Here is a 16,666-nt window from a genome sequence, read left to right as displayed (position 1 = left end):
CACATGGATACATGGAATCCAAGACTCTTCTTATCCCACGTGCTAGATGATTTGAGTCATCTCAAAATACACGTGACAATCTACCTCATATCTTTTTTAAATAAGCATTTCATACCAGCCAGCATTCACTGCAGCTGCACTATAAGACCAGCACTCCTTTCTTTCACCTTCTCTTCTGACTGGAAAATGCAAGCATTACCTATTCTACTTTCTAAGCCCTCTAGCTTTTAGTTAGTTATGGTGACTGCATCTAGAGTTCACTGTCTTTAAGAGTTCCCAATAGCTGATTATCCTACGTTTTCCTTCTTAGCCTACTTCTATAGCATCCTGCTTTCTAGACTGAACTCCAACATTCAGCATTTCAAAGACTCTCTTGCCACTATCTTCCTTCATCACTGTATGCTGGAATTACCTGTACTTTCCCATGGTGAACACATGCACTGGGTTTGATGAGGACCTAAACTGTAGCTGTTCTGTCTGTTGTTGTATGCCTGATATACCACTTACAGGAGACTCCTAAAACTACATGCTGAGTAAGCTCAAACAAAACCAAGACAGATCTGATAAACCATCCTAAGCCAAGGTCTTGGAAATCAAGACTATCTTCACTCCCAGTGATGTACCCCACCACTTCACTTCTCAGTCTGAGGATTTACAGACATCTGTACATCAATGCTCTATTTGCCCTTGGAGTGTGCATTATATCAGTGTAGTGACAAACTACTTCTACTGAGCAGGAGTGCAACAATAAACAAAAACTTATAATTAAATAAAAATTATCAAAGAAGAAAATTCACAGCAATATACTAAGTCATTTTCCTATATTTAATGAAAATTCTCTCACATGCATACACACAAGAAAATAAAAGGAGATTGTTTAAAACAGAAAAACTACGGGCTAGGAAGAAAGCTCAGGCAAACTGCTTGCTGTGTAAGCGTGAGAAGCTGAATTCAGACCCCAGCATGCACAGGAAAAGCAGGGCACCGCAAGATGTGTCCATACCCAGTACCAGAAAGCACGCAGGCAGACCGCTGGGCTTGCTGACCAGCCAGTCTAGCCGTATGGGGTGCTCTCGATACAGTAAAAGATCTGCTCTCAAAAAATAAGTAGAGGGGATTAAAATGTAGCTTAGTGGTAGACTGCTTGCCTTGTACGCACTAGCTCTGAGATGAGCCCCGAGCACTACAGAAATAAAAAATTAAGGGGAGATTACAGAGAAAAATACCCAGTGTTGAACTCTGGCATCCACAAACACACATACATGCACACACATGCACCCATTTCTCACGGTCTCACACATACATACATACATACATACATACATACATACATACATACACACACACACACACACACACTCAGAAAATATTTTTATCCCTCTTTATTCAAGAAGCATGCAATTTCTATATTTCTTTATTCATCAAGCAGCATGTAATTTTGAGAACAAAAAAACGCTGTAATCAATATTTTATTATTTTTCACTGGAACAGGTCACTTTTCTTATTTAAAAAATCATCTTAAGTCATGTTTTGTATCTTCAATTAACAACAAATGTTTAAGCAAAGAAGCCCAAGACTTTAAAGCAAGTATATAACTTTTCATTTCTATGATAAACATGAAAACTTCTAAATCAAAATAGGTTTTTTAAATGACTCTAAAATATTATGTCAACATTTGTTTAGATATGTTTGGTTGTTTTATGTATTCATTTATGCCATTTTTCTATTACATATAATTAACTTGGGACAAAAGGAGTTTTCTATCACATGCCTTCTCAACATTTATTGTAATATTACAATTTTTCTCCTCTAGACTACTGTCAAGTAATGAGACATCCTGTAATGTTAGACAAGTCTATTTGTAAAGCATCGTTTACAAATTTTAGTAAAAGTGCTCTCTAAATCCAATTTCTATTAGGTGAAAACACATTATAAATTTGTATACGTATGAGCCCTTTTTTAAGTATACAAATATAAAGTATAGTTTTGACTGCCTGCATGAGGAAATGTGTAACATTTCCTCTGTATAACAACTCAAAGCTCAAACAGAGGAACACATAAAAATGACATGATTTCCAAGTTATGATACTTCCTCACCTAAAGTCAAAAGCAGAAGACAAGAAAGCTGGATTTTCAAGAATACTGTGAGATTTTTTTTAAGTGTCGGTAGGATTTGGGGAGATGACTCACACTGTGCTCCTACAGAAGATCTGGGATCCACCCCCAGGACCCACATGGCAAATCATAACCCTATGATTTGTTCTAGGGTTCTACACTTCCCTCTGGCTCCTGTGGGCACTAGGTACATACACACACATGCAAGGAAAAGACATACAGAATAAATCTTTTTAAAATTTAAAAATGTTAAAAATTGTGTTGATAGTAATTTTAAATACCTCCTTTAAAATAACCTGGCATACTAAAATATGTTTCATACAAAACATCTAATTACAATAGTTTTAAGGCTATACTTAAGTCATTTCTTTAGAAAATTATCTCTGAATAACAGATAGGGTTTTGAATCATTATGTTCTTTGAAGTAGCTAACAAAATGTTGTAACACAGAAAAAACACTGTTCAGCTATATTTTTCAAGGCAAGAAAGAAGAAATCAAAAATGAAATTAAAATCTTGTAAAGTCCATGTTTCTCAATAAGTTCCTACTGTTCTCTTCATTTTCTCTGTGTATTTCAAAAATGATATAAAACATAGAACCGTAACATAACACAGTGCGATGCTTGGCATTTCTAGGTAAGCACACTGCCTACTGTCTTCTCCATCATCATCTCATTCTAACAATAACTCAATTCCAAGGAAATTAACCTCATATACTTTAACATAACTAAATTCAGTTTTCACAATAACAAAGCTCCATTCACCAGTTGTGGTGGTTTCAATAAGAATGCCCCTCAGAGTCCCATAGATTTGAATGCTTGGTCATCAGGGAATGGCACTATTAGGAGCTGTAGCCTTGTCGAGGAAAGTGTGTCACTGGTGTTGGGTTTGAGGTTTCTGATGCTCAAGCCAGGTCCATGTCTCACTCTCTTCCTGCTGATCCAGATATAAAACTCTCAGCTACCTCTCTAGTGCCCTGTCTGCCTGCACACCACTATGCTTACCCACATGGCAACAAATAATAGATTAAGTTTGGAATCTGTAAGCAGCCCAATTAACTATTTTTCTTTATAAAAGTTGCTGTGGTCATGGTGTCTTTTCACAGCAATAGAAACCCTGATACCTAAGTACACAAAACTTGTATCACAGCAGTTCATGGCACAAAGCAAAGCAGAACATATTCATAAAGAGCCTATATTTACCCTTCATCCACACAGACTATAACAATGAAGAATACTGGGGCTAGAAAGATAGTTTCATGGTTAAGAACATGAATTGCTATTGCAGAAGATCCTGGTTCCCAGCACCCGCTTTGGATAGCTCACAAATACCTCTAACTCCAGGGAAACCCACAGGCCTCTCTGCGCACACATGCACATACTCACACATATATACATGGTCTTAGTTAGGGTTACTATTACTGTGACTAAACACCATGACCAAAACAAGTAGGGAAGGAAAGGGCTCATCTGGCTTATGCTTACATATCACTGTTCATCACTGAAGGAAGTCAGGACAGAAACTCAAACAGGGCAGGAACCTAAAGGCAGAAGCTGATCATGGAGGGATGCTGCTTACTGGCCTGATTCCCATACCTTGCTCAGCCTGCTTTCTTGGAATCCAGGATGGCATCACCACAACGGGCTGAGCCCTCCCACATCAATCACCAATATCCTATAGGTTTGCCTAAACCTATGGAGGCATTTTATCAATTAAGGCTCCCTCCTCTCTGATGTCTCTAGATTGTATCATACTGACATAAAACTGCACATACATACAATTAAAAACAATAAACATAAACCTCAGAACACACAAAATACTTCTGGTATTTTTGGTAATACCCAAAAGGAAATCAAAACAACAGAATTCTGTAATGATGAGCTGACAAAGCAAGAATCCCACTGTGCAACCTAACACTGTCACCCACCTGGTAATACTTCACTTCTATCTTATACAGCAAATAGCCTCTAACACAGCAATATGAGCTACCAATTATTAAGCTCTCACTATTAGCTCAGGACCTTTGCTGGCTTTTAAATATATCTGACTATAAGTTCTCTTTAATGAGTAAATTATATTAGCAGCTATTTTATACAGATATGGGGGGGGAGACCAAAACAATACAAAAATGGTGAAATCATAGAACAAGAAAATGAACTAAGCCTGATATTAAAATCAAGGTATAACACAGACTATTATTCTGAAAACTGCTAAGCAAGGATTTTTGCTTGTTTATTTGTTTAATAGCAGGGACAGGTATATTTCTGTACAGAAAATCTGAATAATCAAAAGTTAGTAAAAGTGAAAAATCAATTAATTATAGAACAAAATAGACTGCTCTAGCATCATAAAACCCTTGCTACTCTTTAAGAATCTTATTGAGAATTTGCAGGTGTTACAGTAACTTTCAGGCTATGTTCCAGGGCTAGCAGAAACTGACATAATTTTCTTTACAATGCTAAGGTCTTTACAGTGGCAAGGTGATAAATAACAAGTCAATGATCCTACCTTTGAAAATACAATAGTCTTCATTTGACTAAAAGACAAAATAAATGCAGGGAAGAGCCATGAAAAGAAATTACACTAAGCTACACACCCCTGATGTGACTGCTTCAATGGGCCACAGAGGAAAAGGACAAATTCAGTCCTGACACAACTTGATGAGCTTGGGGGAGGGGAGGGTCCAGCGCTCCCCTTTTCCAAGGAATAGGGGAGGGGAGAGTGAGGGTGTGTCTGGGAGGATAGGAGGGAGGGGCCTACCACCAGGATGTATAGTAAATTAATTAATTAATTAAAAAAAGAAAAAGCAAGCTTTTTTTTCCAGCTTGCAAATTAACATGAAAAGCATCTTTACAATTAAATGAAAAAAAAGATGAAGATTAAGGAAAAATTCCTAAGACAGCACACTACAGGGTTTAAAATGTAGAGGAAAACAGATAGAAAGAAGCAAGAGAGTTGTGGGAGAGGGAATACCACATACAGTAACAATGGCAAGAATGAAAAAGCTAAATATAGAAAGGAGAGAGCCAGACATGAATTCATGCACAAAGGACCTTGATGGCTAAGTAGAAAGTTACTGTAACAGAAACATTAGGCACCCTGAGAACAAAACCCAACTTTTTTTTTCTTCAAGACAGGGTTTCTCTGTGTAGCCTTGACTATCCTAGACTCACTTTGTAAACCAGGCTGCCCTCAAACTCACAAGGATCTGCCTGCCTTTGCCTCCCTGAGTACTGGGATTACAGGCATGGGACACCATGCCCAGTTCAAAAAAAAAACTTTGTTATTACATGAGCCTGCCTGTACACCTGCTGCATTAAGAGACCAAAATTACTAATGTGCTTAAATATCCATAATTTTTATTTATACAAGAAAACAATTTATTTGCAATATTTGGCCCTTTATAGAACTACATACTGGAGGGGTTAATTTTACTATTTCTCGCTCTTCAGTTCCTTATATGAAACATGTCAGTAGGATTTAATGAGTTAAACATATTCACCTATTTAACTTTCTAAGACATTTATCTCAATTATTTGTAATTACTTTAATGAAACATTTATCAAGCTGAAAGAACCATAGTACTTTGTATATGAGAACACTGCGTGGCAATGACACGTTTCAAGTGTAATATAAGTGCAGTGTAATTTTCTCTTCCCTTTCATCTACACTAAAAGCTTTCATGGACACAAGGAAAATAATAACCAAATTTTCTGATTATGTCCAATTTATATTATATAGGTATCATCCCTGTTGATTTCCTCCTGAAATTAAATATAAATTTAATTCTTACAAATTACACTAGAAATATAATGCCTAAAATAAAAAGTTACTAACTACTAACAAAGGAAAATAGGAATATATTAGATTATCTGGCTCAAAGAGTATGTATGTATTAGCTTGTTCAGCATTTTGAAGCTTCTTCAATGAAACAAAGACAACAGAAAACAACTTAAAACAAAACAGAATCTAAGTTTGAAAAAATATACTACTTGCATTGCTTCTCGGCCTTTTGGCTAAGATCAAGTGTAGAAAAAAATACACTACTTGCTATTTACATCCAAAGAAATAGTCATGAGGCGTAGTATTTACTCAGCGTCAGTTCTACACAGAACTACTTCACTTCATACTCATTTAAACCTATGTGATAAGCACCATGAATACAAATTTTATCACTAAGAAAACTGTGGTTCAGAAAGACTAAATATTTCACCAAGGTTAAAAAAAAAAGTGCTTAGAATGACAAAAGTTATATCCAACCCCAAGCAATCTGGAACTAGCCATCATTCCTATCCAAAAGTACACACAGTTCTTGAGAAAGACAATTGTGGTATGTAGAGAGTATCTTAGCTTCTTTCTATTGGAACGGAACACCATAGTCAAGGCAGTTTATACAAGAGTTTAGTTAGGCTTACGGTTTCAGAGGGTTAGGGTTCGTGATGGCAGAACTAAGGCAAGGCATCAGGAACAGCTCACAGTTTATATCTGGAAACTCCAAGAAGAGGCGGAGAGCACAATGGAATGGTGTAAGTCTTTTTGAAACCTTAAAGTCTACCTCAGCAGTGACATACCTCTTCCAACAAGGCCAAGCCTGCTAATCCTTCCCAAACTGTTCTACTAAGTAGGTACCAAGGATTCAAACAGATGAGCCTATGGGAACCATTGTCATTCAAACCACCACAGAGCATTAGAGTCCCCATACAAACATAGTCACAAATATTCACCCAAGTCTTGCTTTAGTGTTCATTAACTTTTTAAACTATTGGACATTCATTCTGGAAAGTTTCTTAATTGTAAAATGAAATTTAACAAACCATAAAATATTCTCAAAGCCTACTCATCTTTCTAAAACCTGTATGTAATTAATATCCACTAATTTCTAAAGTCTGCTGTTTAGTTCTGTACTTTTTATGTATTCTTTTCTTTATGTTTTCTCCAATCTCCCTCTGTGCAAGTTCCTTCTAACAGGATCAGACTAATGCAGTATTATATGTTGGACACTTAGGTGATATATAAAAAAGGAAACACATAAAAACACTGATAATTCTAAAACAGTTGCAGTCTGATTAAAGAAAAAAGTATATCCCAAATTCAGAAGCAGAAATCAAGAACAAAGTGTCTTATCGATTGTATGAACTCACAATGCAAAGGATTACATACCTATCTTGTTCCAAACCACAACAGGCTAAAGCCATTCTCAATGTTTCAGGAATAAAATCAATCCAAGATTAAACAGAGCAGCACCCAAAGACTTTTCAAAAATCACCTTAGGGTGGTCAGAAATGCATGAGATTTGAAAAGATGTCTCAGGAAACTGGAGAAAATAGTGTTACAGAGTTAACAATGAACTATCTCAGTTGACACATACTAACTTCTCCTGCTTCAGAATATGCTATGTAGACCATCATCCTACAGAACTGAACACAGCAGAGATAGGTTACTAACAGCAAACTCTCCTAGCACATATTACTGCTGTAAACCATGATCAATAGATGGACAAATGGCCAGTAGTGCTCTGTGTAACTAAGAAGTATTTTAATCCAAAGAACCTAGTAGCACCTGCACATTTTGGAAATGTGCCCGGCCTCCAAATTTCCAATTCTGAAATCAGAGATAACAATTTTATTCATACATACTTGTAAACTTCCACAGTAGCATTAAAAGTCATCAAACTTAAACATTCAAAGAAGTACAATGAAAATCAGCCTTTTTGTACTATTACAAAATTTTTAGGAACTCATGAACTCAAAATAAATACCATGTAGTCAGAGACACAAGATAAAAACTACCACTTTGCATTCACAGTTTGTTTTAAATTGAAGCCTGTTAGATTTCACCCGGTCCAAAACACAGACGCTTAAATTCTTAACTAAATCCTTCCGCTCAACTTTTTCTTTTTCTTTCTCTTTTTTATTGGGGGGATATGGGGGTAACCCAAATTTGAAATATAACGTTCTATCCATATACTTACCTTTATAAATTTTCTAAGAAATAAATAATAGCCAATCCTTTAAGAGTAATTATTGTGGCACCTTAAATTTATTGTAGAAGATATTATACAAGTTATTTTTCATTTGTCTTAATTTTTCTTGAGGGAATGTTTAAAATTCATTCTGTCAACACATACTTTAGAATGAAGTACCTAGTTTAAATTTCTGCTTTAGAATGTGGGAATGCACTTTAACCAGCAGTCTCAAGTACTCACAATGGTAGGAAAAATACAGCAAATAAATAAGTAAATACATGGAAATCAGACCAGGCCATGAGTATTATTTTCACTAGGGTAATGGGATTTGGCAGTCTGTCAGTAAAATGTGATTGACTACTCTACTCTAAGGATACGTAAGCCTTTAGAAAAACGAAACATACTCAAAGGCCTCACAGGGTTAGTTTAGTCACAGAGCACCCATGGAAGAAAAAGAACCAAGATTCACAGACTTTCTCTAACTAGCCTTCTGAATTCTTCTCTAGGGTCCCTGCAGGCAGTCGGGAAGTGAGGACACTGCTGCTGCAGGAAGCTGAATCAGGACTGCCTTCTCACCCCAGCTCAACAAGTGCGTGCTTCTTCACTTGGAGCTGTGTGGCTAACTTTAAACCACAATCTCCACTCTCCTTTCCTCTTAATTTCACTCTTTAATCTGATAACTTCTTTCATTCTTAAAAAAAATAAAAAATAAATAAATAAATAATTGAGGCCTCGGTTTGATGGCCAAAGTGGCACTAAATTTAGCCATGACAATGAGGTTTCTGAGCACAGATTTCTCAATCTGACTAACCACATCACCAGATCTTATTAGCATGTGTCTAACACAAAATAGCCACATTCTCACTTGATAAACAAACACACCTCCATACAATTTTAACTAAAGCCTTATCAATATTCTTTATAACTGTGTTTCAATTGTCTATCACGAATTGACTAAGGTGTTATCTCACTTTTACTGAAAGGGAAACTAATGCTTACAAAGTTCAAAGGACTATTTCATGATCCCATCAGTAAACAGGGACCGAGTCACTCCTCATAATGCTCAGCACACAGGCTAATTTGTATGTTGCCTCACTCCTGTAGCATTAACAACAGGCTTAAGTATTATTATTGCATTTACTCAATTACAACTTTTAATGTTTAAAGCAATTTAAAAGCTATCATTTGCTTCAATTCAAAGTTCCCTCTCCTGAATATTTAGGACATTATCAAAATTAAACCTGACTCTGAAATAGAAACTTAATTCTAGAGTACTGTCAAGTGAGAAATCCTTGACAGTCTGTGAAATCACAAAATTCCGAGACATAATTTTTAAAAGCCAGAATTTGAGAAGCTTGCAGAGGAAAAGAAATCTGTGAAGTCGCCCATCTTTTCCATTAAATGCCATGTTATTGCCCAGCACTGGAAACTCGCGACAGAACTCAGCTTCTCCCCTTTGTAGCTCACGCTCCCTATCTGGCACTGCTGCTTTAGTTAGTTGAGTTTTGTTGATTCCGCCTGTGGCACTCTACTTCAAATATCCCCTCAAACCTTTAATGTAAACTAGAAATGACACAAATCCTCAGTAAGCATGCACACTACACCTAGCAATATGATTATATTAAAATGTCTAGCCTTTTATTATCTGCAGAAGTGTACAGGTAGTGTTTACGTTAAGAGATGTACAGCAAAACATTTTGCAATGCTCATATGATGTATAAAGGCCTGAAATCTTAAAGCTTACTTCCTATTCCCAACCCAACATTGAGCCCCTTACTTCCCCCAAATACACTGTAGGAAAGTTTGTAAATATGTAACAATGTCACAGTGCTTCCCATCATAACCTATTCCATAACCTATACTTATTACACAATCCTCTATCCATTTCCGTGAAAAACTGATCATCTATTTAGGGAGTAATATCACTGATGGAGCATAATACTTCCATAGCATGCAAAAAGCCCTGGGTTTATAGTTGTAGGTGTTAACTAAAACATCACCTATTTTTGCTTTTTTTGCAATCATAATACCTCCCCGTAGACAGGAGGCATGATGACACATATCTATAACTCTAGTTCTCAAAAAGCTAAGACTGGAAGATCTAAAGTCTAAAGCAACTTGTGCTATACAGTAAGACCCAATACAACAGAAAGGAATAAAAAAGATAGAGGCATGATGAATTAAAATATTAAAAATAAAAACAATCACTTTATGTTAATGTCCAACCTCTGAAAACCTGAAAAAATACAAAATTCAAGTCCTTTAAAATTATTAAAAATACATATACATTATTATTTTCCAATTAAAATAATCTTTTTTTTTTTTTTTAATTTTGTGTGCAGGATGGAGGAAAGAGACCATGAATAGCCTAGCAATGCAAGACCAACTCTGTGAAGTCAGTTCTCTCTGCCACATTCACATGAACTTTAGAGGCTAAACTCAGGTTACCAAGCTTGTGGGGAAAGTGCCTTTATGTGCTGGGCCAACTCACAGGGCCTCAAATTAAATTTCTGGGATGGGGAGCTCAGATCCCATCCACTAGAATAGAAGATGGAATTAGAGCACAAATATGGGGTCTGTTACCCCTCTGCTAAGGATGATGACACACGTAGACGCAGGGGATCACTGGCCAGCAAGCCTAGCATAACCAGTGGGGTCCCGGTTCAGTGAGAGATCTTGTCTCAAACATAAGGCAGAGAGCACTACAGAAAGACACCCTTCCAAAACTTCTGGTTTCCACATGCACAGGCAAGTACACATACACATGTATACATGCATATACACGCCAAATTTTAAAGATAGAAATCTCATAGAATAGAAGAAAAAACTTGCAACCATAGCTCTGGTAAAGGGTTACTGTTGAAAACATATAAGGGATTCTAACAATTTAAGAAAATCGTAACCCATTTTAATAATGAGCAAATGAGATACTGCTTCATATCTTCCTGTTCGATTAGCTATTATCAAAAAGATGAAAGATACCTAGAGTAGCCTGGAAACTAGTATAGTTGTCACAGACTAGGATACACTATCATTCTTAAAAAAAAAAAAAAAAAAAAAAAACCTGAAGTAGTATTGCTATATACTCCTATAATACATATGTTGGATACACATCTAAAGGCATGAATTATATGTTAAAGGGATATGTGCACTGTGCATTAGGACACTTTTCACAGCATCCAAATAGGTATAATCAACTTAAGAGTCCATCGGGGTAAATAGAGGAAGCTAAATCATTATGCTAAATGAGGTAAACATAGCAAGGAAATAAATACTTCAGTCTCACATATAGACTACAAAATGAATTCACCATGTAGGGAGGATGAGCATTACCAGAGTTCATCTAGTAGAGAGATGGCAATGGTTAGCCAAAGGCTACAAAGTTCCAAGTAGGAGAAATGTTTAGGTAAAGTAAACAGAGGGATACTACCAATATAGTTATTGAAATAACTAAGAAAAATTCATTTTAAAAAGTTGTTACTGCTATTAATGCTCAACAGCATACTGCTATTACTGAAGTCTCTGAGTAAAATTATATTGATTGAACTTGAACTTCTGGAGACTTTAACAGTGTTATCAGCTTTGCAAAAAAGGTACCCCAGTTACCTGTGATAAATTAGCAGTATTCAGAAATTAACAGTCACACTGGGCTAGAAATGGTAAACAATTTTTCCACTTGCACAGAGGTAATGCACTGTATTAAATATGTAAAATCCTAGCTACAAGAATTTGATTACAGAAAGAAACCAAAATTCTCTAACAAGGAACGTGTACACTAGCAAATTAGGGTCATTCCAGCAAAGAGAACCTCCACTCCCTTTGTAAAGTTCTCCGCACACCTCTTCACATGCCTGGAATACCAAGAAGCCTCCAGAGTTCTAGTTCTGGTTAGCAGCCTTTACAATGCCATTATTTAATAATTAAAGAAGCAGCTCATATAGTTTAAAGATTAATCGATCTCAAGAGTATTTCCACCATAAATAAACTAATCAATAAAATCCTGCCATACTATTTTACATAGTCCTTACAGGCAAGTATATGTGCACATTATTTACTTAAAGGGTCCCAGAAGCTCAGCCTGCTCTTGATGCACATTCACCCACTAACTCTCAAGGCTTCACCACAGAACGCACAAGCATTTCTGGAAGTCTCCATGGTCACATAACTTCACAAGAGGCTATAGCTGTATCACTTTCTTTCTGAGTCAATCACCCATGGAAAGCAATGAGCAGGCCTCCAGAGAGGAAACTGATTTCATTTTCATTGAACAAGTATCATCCTAATTTATCTGAACCACAAAGCCTTTTCATTTCTTAACAAGCTGCAGCTTCTAAAAGTCCTACCATTAAGGCCCTTTCCATCTGTTTCATGTCTGTTAACCTCGAGGTTAAACAACATTAGTGTTCAGATCTAAAAATCAAGAAAGAAGATTTAGTGATTTAACACAAGTATAAACTATTTTACTTAGAATTCACTTAATATCCTACATATACAAATCCAAGCGCGTGCGCTCGCGCTCTCTCTCTCTCTCTCTCTCTCTCTCTCTCTCTCTCTCTCTCTCTCTCATGTCTGTCTGTTTTTTGAGGCAAGGTTTCATCACATAGCCCAGGCTAGCTTTAGAACCAGATGTTGGCCTGGCTCCTCTTGCTCCCACATCTCAAGTGCTGGAATTGCAGGTCTGAACAGTCTTGTCTATTCGTTATTTGTACATGCAGAGAATGGCAAATGATTGACAACTGATTACACAAAATAACCTTACGCCATATTACCAGAATGATTTTATGACAGCTAAATAAAAGTATATAGGAGGTAGAGGAAAATGTGCTAACCCTTGTATAGCTTCTGAAAAAACAAGAAAACTTTAAAAGTTTACTAATGAAATTCAGTGATATTTAACAATATTTTAATACTGAGAAAATTCACACTAATTTTTAAAAACCTGACATTTAAAAAGCCCCAATTTTGAGACGTATAGCTTATTATTAATAAGCAGAAAGCCAGAAAATATTAAGCAAATAATTTTCAAGGATATCAGATAAATTTTTGCAACTGTTATAGGAGAAACATTGAAAATACTAAATCTTAAAGGAAAAAAAGAGGAAGAAATCTTAACTGGATATTAAAAGTAGCTGTATCATCCCTGACAGAAAATATAAAAACACACAAATACATAAAATGAATAGCCATCCAAATAATTTAACTGCATTTAAAAAATACTTTAAAGAAAAAAAATGAAGCCAAAAAGTTAAAAATGAGAGCTCCCTAACTAAGCCTATACTATTATCTTTTACAGGTTTCAAAGTTCAATGTACATACTAGTTGGCTTAATGGAGTAATTTTCCCTTTCCCCTTATTTAAAATAGCTCTTAATGAATAACTCATCTGTTATCTCATTTCTGAAGTTTCAATTAAATATATAATTTGACAAATGCAACCTTAATAGTTTCATATGAATGCTCATTATTGATGTGATCATATCTATGTATCTCCACTTTTTAAAAAAATTAATGCTAGCATAGGGACAGTATCAGAAGTGGAAGGAAAATAAAAAGGACAGGAATGGAGGGAAGGAGAAAGAAAGAAGGGAAAGAGGAAAAGGAGGAGGGATTCTGCATCTCGGGGGAAGGTGATGATACTCCACAGAATCTTAAATAAGACTTAAATGTGACTCTTGTCTTATTCTGTGGTTTTTAATCAGGTTATTTTCACCTTCTCAGCCTGTTTTGTCACCCAGCTAATGGTGATCATACCACCTACCTTAACTCACTACCTTCAGAGCAGGGAAAACACTTGCTGAACAGGACTACTAAAAAGGTAGGAAAAGCTTGCAGGATGCAGCTCATTACTGTAGATTTTAAGATCTAAGATTAATTAAATCACATCCCCTCAACCCTAAGACTTGCTGGCTGGTTTTAGTTACCACTTACACAGGAGAGAGAGAGAGAGACAGAGAGAGAGAGAGACAGAGAGAGAGAGAGAGAGAGAGAGAGAGAGAGAGAGAGAGAGAGAGAGAGAGAGGTGGTATCTCAAATATTTCAAAATGGGACTGTTCATGGGACTTTTTTTTTCAAATGACAAAAAGCTAAGTTCAGCAAAAAGTCTCAAGTAATGAATTCTTTTCTGTTCAACTGCTGACAATATTCAGACAAGGAAGTAAGATGTTTTAAAATTGGTCAAGAAAGCTGAAAACTACTCATTGAGAGGCAGCTGAGCAAGGAGATTGGTATTCTGTCTGAACTGAGTGAGATGAGATTTCTAGTGTCAACTATTTCTCTAATAATTATTCGACCTTGGACAAGTCTCTGGGCTTCAGTCTGCTTCTATATAAAATGTCTGCTGAAAATCATAGATATGATCAAAGCACAATTTAATCTGAGTTTTACTTTAGAGCAGCAGCCCAAAGTAGTGCTTAGTAAAATAGCTCTACAGGAATTGCCGAGATTGGAACCCTGGCTCTGCCACTAACAAGCCTGTATGCTGTGTGTGTACACACACACACACACACACACACACACACACACACACACACACACGAACACACAGAGCAACAAAGGAAGGCTTACTACTATCTCTGATCTACTGCTTAAAATACTTTACTGGAAAATTAAGTCATATTAAAATACAGAAGTTTAGAATGTTCGGGCTAGCCTCACAGCATGGTGCACACCAGTAAAACCAGCATTGGGGAGGCAGAGGCAGGCAGATCTCTGTGAGTTCAAGGCCAGCCTGGTCTACAAAGGAAGTCCAGGATAGTCACGGGTACACAGAGAAACACTGTCAAGGGCGGGATGCTCAGGCTATCCAAATCAAAACGTCTTTGTATTAGCACACTAATCTTGTGTGAAAAGATCAAAACTCTAAAAAGTCTTATAAAAAAGGTCATTTCATACCATATATTATAGACACCACGGAAGTTATTAATACTAAGATAAGGACAGCTTCTCACCGAAATATTAGTATACTAGAAATAGGTGACAATGTTTGACATAACCGTAGTCTGTGACAATGAACGTAACTTCAGAAATACATAGAATCGGGAAGCCTAATGTGAACTTCTAACTCACAGAAATGTGTGGTTCATAAGTTAACAATCAGCCAATAGGGATTTCCCAGGCACACTGTGTATGCCAGATTCTGGGCACAGATGAAAACAAACAACAAAGTACGAAGCTTCTCAGCTAAGGCAAGTTCCAAAGACTTGGAAAAGTTCAGCGTGTCCTACTTTATCGTTGCTTTTCACACAGTAAGCCACGCAAACATTTTATTTCCTTTTTGGCCCGTGTAGGACTGCTTCCCAAAGACCACTAAAGTTGTGTATTACCCTGACATCAGCTCACAAGGATGTCCAAACCCTGACAGCAAGATTCTCACGAAACCTGAAATGAACAGCTGCTAGGAGTTTATGAAATCCACAAGCGTCAAACATCCACACCTGCACAGACCATTCGTTCGCACAGCTATGTCGCCTCCCGTCATTAAACTAGTTGCACCGATTAAGTTCTTCCCCCTAAAGTACTGCCAGTGCAGGCAAACTCTACTTCTTCAACGTCTGGTCTCTGCAACTGGACAGTGGGCACTAAGAAAAGGGAAACTGATTGGTTCATCACTGTTGCCCTACTTCCATTTCAGGTCAAATGAGGGGAAAAAAATGTTCCACGGAGAGAAGCAAGGGGGCCGTTCGCAGGTCAGGAAGGTGGATGCCAAACTGAACTTTGGGATCTGAGGACTGCAGGAACGTGACTGGATATGGGGGGCAGGGGAGGGGGGAACAAGCCCAGCGGAGCCCTGCCTCTCTTAACGGAGCATTCCCAGCAGGGGTGGAAGGCAGAATCGCCCCGGCCGGCAGCCACCGCCAGGATGCTGACCCAGCCGGGAGGGGAAGGGGCCCGGAGGCCGGGGACACGGACAAGGACCAGCACCGGGACGCGGGGGGCCACGGCCGCCCCCAAGGCAGCGGGGAGCGGACACCATGGAGGAGCGACAGCTCGGGGCGACAGCGAGCGGCGACAAGAGGAGGTGGAACTCTGCCGAGTCAGCACCGCGCCCACTCGGTGGCACTTGTGGGATCCCGGCGGCTGCCCGGGCCGTGCCGCGGCGCAGGTCGGGCCCAGCGCCGGGAGCGGCGTCGGTGACGGGCTGGCGCCGGCCGCTCACCCGCCTCTCAGGTAAACACTGGGCGCCGCTTACCTCTGTTAACATCATTACACCCCGGGGGAGTGAGGTCCTCCCTAGCCTCGCCGCATGGCAACAGCCGTAGCAGCAGCGGAAACTGCCCGGGCCGCCGCCAACGGCGGCAACTGCTGCTTCAGTCCTGTCCCGGGCGGCGGCTTTACTCGGCTTCGCTGGCTTCCCCCTGGCCCGGCTGCTCGCGACGGACGCGCCGCCATCTTGGAAGAGCGACGTCCGCGTCTCCCCGCGACGTGCGCTCCCATTGGCTGGCGCGCCGGGCGCGGGCGTCTTGTGACTGTCTCCATGGCGCCGGCGCGCGCAGGGACGGAGGCGGCGGCTGGGCAGCGAGCGACCCGGCTCCTCCGCGCCTGGCTGGGTCCAGGATCGTGGAGGCCGGGACGCGGACGGGTGGCGCTGA

The 16,666-nt window shown here is 38.6% G+C and overlaps 1 protein-coding gene across 1 annotated transcript in view; it reads right to left on the bottom strand.

The window, feature by feature from the left end:
• The window catches only part of Snx13 (sorting nexin 13), a 105,226-nt gene extending 88,817 nt beyond the window's left edge, over window positions 1-16,409 (bottom strand). The window contains exon 1 of the mRNA XM_051144953.1: window positions 16,267-16,409. Within this exon, the coding sequence (XP_051000910.1) occupies window positions 16,267-16,281 (15 nt within the window). The 5' untranslated portion in view covers window positions 16,282-16,409. The remainder of the gene's footprint in view (window positions 1-16,266) is intronic.
• Window positions 16,410-16,666: the final 257 nt, after the last annotated feature.

Source organism: Acomys russatus, chromosome 1 (assembly GCF_903995435.1).
Source record: "Acomys russatus chromosome 1, mAcoRus1.1, whole genome shotgun sequence".
Classification (NCBI taxonomy): Eukaryota; Metazoa; Chordata; class Mammalia; order Rodentia; family Muridae; genus Acomys; species Acomys russatus.
This window is presented reverse-complemented; position numbering and strand designations above follow the sequence as displayed.